The sequence below is a fragment of the Cherax quadricarinatus genome, chromosome 53 (assembly GCF_038502225.1).
Source record: "Cherax quadricarinatus isolate ZL_2023a chromosome 53, ASM3850222v1, whole genome shotgun sequence".
NCBI lineage: Eukaryota > Metazoa > Arthropoda > Malacostraca > Decapoda > Parastacidae > Cherax > Cherax quadricarinatus.
In genome coordinates this window covers 11311072-11318571 of record NC_091344.1, presented here as the reverse complement: position 1 = coordinate 11318571, position 7500 = coordinate 11311072, and the positions used below count along the sequence as shown (strand labels likewise).

The window sequence follows — 7500 nt, the reverse complement described above, 5'->3', positions numbered from 1 at the left end:
TTCGTTCATGTTAATGTAAAAATTAATAATTTTATACCAAAAGTGTCGTGGGGGTTCGAAAGGAGATAACGAGGGTTGAAAATAAACACACTTGTGGATGGTAACACTATATATTGTCAGACTGTGGTAAGGGAGTCCAACCTGCCGTGCGTTGCCTGGTAGACCTATGCTTGGACTGAGAGAGTTACAGAGGTACTCGCGCGTGCATGGGCATCTCGTGACGTCACACAAACTCGTCCCTAGGCCTAGTAAGAGGTCATATCTATAAAACATATGGATGGTACTATGATACTCAGATAAGCTATATAACACATGTAAGGGGGATCAGCAACTATGCTGACAGCTCGGTCATGTTACATATGTCGTCTCGACATGCAATACTATGCTATAGGCTGAACAGGCAGGTGGTTCTGGGCTGATTCTATACAATAACAAAGACATATGTAACTTAGAACTGATGGATTGTATCATAATGGATGTTAACATAATGAGTTTTAACGTAATGGGTGTTAACGTAATGAGTTTTAACGTAATGAGTTTTAACATAATGCATTACGAATTAATAGAACAAATCATGGTATAATATAGGATGGAATTGATCGATCGATCTGTATTCATGCACTCTATGGGTTCTGAGGAAGAATAAATATATATACAAGGTGAAAGTAATTAACAGCAAAGACAAATCTGGTGCACACAGATCATTACTTTTAAATTCTCAGAATTCGGAGGGAACGTGAACACGAAATTTTTTTTTTCTGAAAACTGATCAGCTGATAACAAAACACACAGTTGAGAACTTCATTCATCTTGGACATCTAATTATACAGACTATGTACATTTAAACCCAATTCTGTGAGGGTAAGGTTTACATATGCAGAATGGTTATCATCTTTGGGTGGATCGAATTCTTCTGCAATGGCTAACACATGCCTTGACTGAGGGCGATCTGAACGAGTATCTACAAAAGATACAGTTACATTCACTAGTGACTGTGGAATTACTAACTGGTATACTCTTCTGCTAGGAGTACTCAACTCGGCTGTTCGATACAGTAATTCTTGGCTCATTACAAAGTCACTAATGGGTGCTGGTGGCTTCACAGTCAGAATAAGATCTTCCTAGAGCAGAAATCGAATCACACCAGACCACAAAGGATCGGTTCTTTCTTACTGGAGGAATGAACAAACTCGGTGGAGCGGATGACTCTCCCCAGTTGAAAAATAACACTGTAACACGCAATATGAGCAAGGGAGAATGGATCTACTATCTCTCACTGCAAGCAAAGGGAAAAAGAAATGAACACGGTCAACAATACAGATATTCAATCTGAGTCACACACAGTGACCCGAGGTATCAACTATAAAGAAACTACACTTACAAACGTTAACAACATGTGAAAGTTACTCGAGAAATAACTTCTTACAATGCATGAATTACTGTCAACTAGGATGGGATCACCATCTGGAATACAAGGGACAACAACAACACTCAAGTGAGTACACTAGCCACAGAAACATCTTTCTGCAACGGCATGTGGCATCAGCAAGAGATGGCATAACTCGTTGCAAGTAAAGTTCTTCTCAAAGCGTCCCCTGGGAAGGAACGAATACTTGAACAAATCGCCATCGCAGGGATAGTAGTCTCAGCACCCATGGTTGTCTGAGGTTCCTCTGAAAGTCAAGGTAGCTGTATACTATCCTGCGTACACGATATTGTGGCTGGAATCCAGACAGGAGTGACAGTATTACTAGTGCCTGACGCTCGGCTATGTTAATAAGTAATTCACGGATCTATAGGAGCTTAATCTGAACTTCACATTTCGCAGCACTTTAACAAATCTCAGATACAAGCTGTGAGAACAAAAACATTGCTCAGGGGCTAGGTATTGTCTTCCAGTCAGTAAGGGAATACTGGTACTGTGGACTGATTCATATTGACTTTGACTGGCATGATACACTAAGTGAACATTCAAAAGTGACTGGGACATCTTCTCAGGGAACTTACTCAAGGACATAAAGGCAAGAAAATAAAGAGAATATATGACACAGTAAGCTTAAATGGGAAGAAATTACTTATTTAAAAAAATAAGTCACACTGTAAGCAAGGAGAACTCACATTAAAATAAAAAATTACTCAACTGGATAAGCAACAGTTTGAAAATCAAGAGAAATTACTTTACTCAAATCAAATTTACTCAGATTTACTTTAAATTGAATTAATGGCACAGTGAGTTGTTTTTACTCTCAATGCAATAAGGAAATTCAACAATAAAATGATAAATCAATCAAAAATGTTAAAATGGAATCAATAAAGCTTGTGCAAAATTAAAACAAACTGGGAAAGCAATTCTAAATAAAAAAGATTAAGTGACACACAAGGAACAAAATATTATGCACAGAAAATGTAAAACTGAAATCACAGAATATTGCACTGAAATAAACTGTAGCAATATTGCAGATAACAATTTCTAATCAAAAATACTGCACAACACTACATAAAAATTTCTGTAAGAAAAATTTTAATGGCAACACAATGTTTACACAAGAATTATTGTAAAATGAGTCAATGTTGCAATAATAAAAAAAAATTACACATACAAGAAAATACAGTTTACAAAAAAAAAATATCAAGGAATGAAGTGATTGAACACTTTAACTCTTAACTGCAGCTTAAGCAACACTTACTGAACAAGCAAAAGAATGATTTACTTTAAAAGAAGAACTTAAAAATTGCACTAAGAGTGAATTTGTTCAATGAAATATAAAAATAATAGATGCCAAAACAAAGAACAAAAAGGTTTGAACACTTACAGTGATGCAGAACACAACATATCAGTATAAACACAATACTATAATTTTCTTGCAATGAAACTTGAGGTATGAAAATTTTGGAAAATAATTGTCTTGCTTCAACAAAATAATGGCACTATTGTCTGTGGAGATAAAATGGCAAATGAATGAAAACAAAAACATCAAGAATACACAAATGCTGGGAGAAAAAATATAACTGACAACACTGAGTTGTGATGCAGAATATAAAGTAATAAATTACTGAATTACTTCACTGCAATACTGTGAACACAAGATAATTGTGAAGTGTAAACACAAGTTTATACTGCTTATATATTAAGAACATAAGAATGTAGGAACACTGCAGAAGGCCTACTGGCCCATACGAGGCAGGTCCTTGCACACAACAAGGAAAAAACATTAAAGTACTTACTTCAAGTATATATAAAAAAAGAAGCACAACATAACAGACATAAAATAAAGCACGAAAATTAACACTGAAGAAAGAGGGAAAAAAAAAATATTGCAAACAGTATATAATAAACACTGAGTCTAATCAAGAATCACTGAATGTCACTAAGAAATCACTGGAAACACACAAAAAAATGTCTCAACACTCGTAAATGTCTCTATGAAAAAAATATTATTCGTTAACACTGTAGCGATGTTGCAGAATGAGGTGGATGGTAGTGGTGGAGTCTCGTGGCTGGCAGCGTTCCTACTCCACACGTGATGCCTCGAAGAATTTGCGCTTAAATCGACGATGGACTCACACAGAAGGCTTTTATGATGGCGCATCTGACGAAAGAACACTCTTGGCTCTTGACCCCCAATGTGGTCCTTAAAAATATGATGCTAGAACCCATAATAAGGGTACAAAAACAGTGGTAGTGGGTGAGGTGGGTGGTTGAGGCAGCGCAGTGGTGACACACTGCCTGGTGACTGGGCCTAAGGGATCAACGGTGTAAGCCACACTGGGGACACCCGCACTAGGCACGAAAATATTCTAAGCCTGGCTGGCTTAAAAACAAACCCACAAAATACCACAACACCACAGGGACGATAAAGCACTCAGAACAGCTAGAACTGGAAACACAAAGCGATGAAGAAGACTGTACCCACATGGCTTGCTTGTGTACTGGGTTAGTTGCTGGCTGGCTTGGCTTAACCCTTCACACAGACTGGCTTGATAACTTGTAATGATGAGCACAGAAGGGGTGGAAAGCTGGCTTGGCAGGCAAGGCTGGTATGGTGTAAGGCTGGCTGGACTGGGCTTGGGCTGACTCCCCCACCACAGACTGGCTTAAGTGGCTTGGCTTACTTTGCAAACCCGGGTCAACCCCTTGGACGTAATGCAAATAGCAAGATAAACACTAATACACAGAGACTGACCAGTGAATAGTGCAGAGGGCTGGTAAAAGCTTGCTCGGTAGCAGCTTGGCTAGGTCGGCCTACTGGCCACACAAAATGTCTGTCGTCGGCTGAGAGAATTTATCTCCGTCCATCGGCGTAATTATCAATTTTACGCCCACACCGCTGTCACCATTTGTCATGGGGGTTCGAAAGGAGATAACGAGGGCTGAAGATAAATACACTTGTGGATGGTAACACTATATATTGTCAGACTGTGGTAAGGGAGTCCAACCTGCTGTGCGTTGCCTGGTAGACCTATGCGCGGACTGAGAGTTACAGAGGTACACATGCGCATCTCGTGACGTCACACAAACTGGTCCCTAGGCCTAGTAAGAGGTCATATCTATAAAACATATGGATGATACTATGATACTCAGATAAGCTATATAACACATGTAAGGGGAATCAGCAACTATGCTGACAAAAGTACCTTAGAAAATTTACCTAACCTTATTATAAAAAGCTCAATTTAATTTAGCCTATTCCATCTAAATATTTATAGATAACTTTGCTATAATTTAATAATAAACAAAGACAATGAAATATATTTTTTTCGTTAGGTTCAGAATGATTTATGCGAAATTATGTCATACACAAATTTTCGCTTGCCTTATTCGGCAAGAAGAGCGTTGCTATTTAAGCCAAGATCGCAAGTTCTGCCTATTTGGCACGACATATATATATATATATATATATATATATATATATATATATATATATATATATATATATATATATATATATATATATATATATATATATATTTATAGGGAGGTACCACCTTTAGAACTATTCTAGGGACCCTCATCCTCAGAGAAAAGAGTAAACTTGCTTCAGGGAACACACAAGGTTCTCCCTGAATTATTATTATAATCAAAAAGAAGCGCTAAGCCACAAGGACTATACAGCAGGTTCTCCCTGAAGCTGTTTGCGGTGACAACACTGTACGCAAACAGGTCCCGCACAAATGTAACCCACGCTTACATTTGTCCAATATCGTTAAATTGTTCGCCTGACATAGAACACACATACTCCTCGGGTGCTGCATGAGCCCCACGGGTATATTATTTTACAATTAACATGATAATAATACTAGGCTGACACAGCTGAATTAAGGACACACGTTGCAGAACACGCTTTTACTGGGACAACAATGAGCTCCGTGTAAAGCTTATTTATGGCATGACTTGATAAAGCTCTACGCCAGAAAAATAAACATGCTCCAAAATCATATGTATTTTTCTCATTATCTTCACAGCGCCATTTGTGTGCTAACACAGCTCTTCTTGTGTGTGTTGACCCTCAGGCATTGAAGGGGGCAGGTTGCCGGTGCTGATAGTGGATGGCCATACACTGCCCCAGTCCCTGGCCATCGCTCGCTTCTTAGCCAAGAAGGCCGGACTCGTGCCGGAAGATGACTTCCGGGCTGCTGCTTGCGACGCTCTGGCCGACACCATCTCTGATTTGATGAGAGAAGCACACAAGGTTATGTAAGTGATGCAGTGTGTTGTACACTGATGTAGTTTACACTGATGTGTTGTTCACTGATGTATTTTACACTGATGTGTTGTTCACTGATGTATTTTACACTGATGTGTTGTTCACTGATGTATTTTACACTGATGCGTTGTTCACTGATGTATTTTACACTGATGTGTTGTTCACTGATGTATTTTACACTGATGTGTTGTTCACTGATGTAGTGTATTGTTTATTGATATGTACACTGATGTACTGCACACTTATGCAGTGTGTTGTACATTGATGTAGTGTGTTGTTCACTGATGTAGTGTACACTGATGTGTTGTACTCTGATGTAGTGTATTGTTTACTGATGTGTACACTGATGTACTGCACACTTATGTAGTGTGTTGTACACTGATGCAGTGTTCAGTGATGTGTTGTTCATTTATGTAGTATGTTGTACACTGATGTTGTACTCTTATGCACTGTGTTGTACACTGATGTAGTGCATTGTACACATGCAATGCGTTGTACACTGATATGCTCAGTGATGTGCCGTTCACTTGTGTAGTGTACACTGATGTGTCGTTCACTTACGAAGTGTGTTGTACACTGATGTAGTGTGTTGTTTATTGATGTAGTTTGTTTTACAGTAATTTAGTGTGATGTATATTCTTGTACACACACACACACACACACACACACACACACACACACACACACACACACACACACACACACAGACACACACACACACACATACACACACACATACACACACACACACACACACACACATACACACACACACACACACACATACACACATACACACACACATACACACACACACACACATACACACACACACACACACACACACACACACACACACACACACACACACTTACACACATACACACACATACACACACACACACACACATACATACACACACACACACACACACACATACACACATACACACACACACATGTACACACATACACACATACACATACACATACACACACACACACACACACACACACATACACACATACACACATACACACACACACACACATACACATAAACACATTCACACATACACATTCACACACACACATACACACACACACACACACACACACACACACACACACACACACACACATACACACATGAAAGAGTCAAAGAAGCATCACCGGACATCATAGCTCTCACAGAAACCAAGCTTACAGGTATGATAACAGATGCCATCTTTCCAACGGGATACCAAATCCTCAGGAAAGACAGAGGGAACAGGGGGGGTGGAGGAGTGGCATTGCTGATCAAAAATCGCTGGAATTTTGATGAGCTGGAGAGAGGAGACAGCGGAGAAGAAAGTGATTACATAGCGGGAGCGCTTCACTCTGGAGGTCCCAAGGTGGTAATAGCAGTGATGTATAACCCACCGCAGAACAGCAGGAGGCCAAGGCAAGAGTACGACGAGAGCAATAGAGCGATGGTTGACACACTGGCTAGAGTGGCCAGAAGAGCTCATGCATGCAGGGCAAAGCTCCTGATCATGGGTGACTTTAACCACAAGGAGATCGATTGGGAGAACTTGGACCCACATGGGGGCCAAGATACATGGAGGGCTAAGATGATGGAGGTGGTACTGGAAAACTTCATGTGCCAACACGTAAGGGACACTACAAGAGAGAGAGGAGAGGATGAACCAGCAAGGCTGGACTTAGTATTCACCTTGAGTAGTGCAGATATCGAGGACATCACATATGAAAGACCCCTTGGGGCCAGTGACCATGTGGTTTTAAGCTTCGAATA

General features: G+C 39.8%; 1 protein-coding gene across 1 annotated transcript in view; it reads left to right on the top strand.

Annotated features, from left to right (window-relative positions):
* The window catches only part of LOC128692396 (hematopoietic prostaglandin D synthase), an 18254-nt gene that overhangs the window by 4408 nt on the left and 6346 nt on the right, over positions 1 to 7500 (top strand). The window contains exon 3 of the mRNA XM_053781554.2: positions 5512 to 5695. Coding sequence (XP_053637529.1) covers positions 5512 to 5695 — 184 coding nt within the window. The remainder of the gene's footprint in view (positions 1 to 5511; positions 5696 to 7500) is intronic.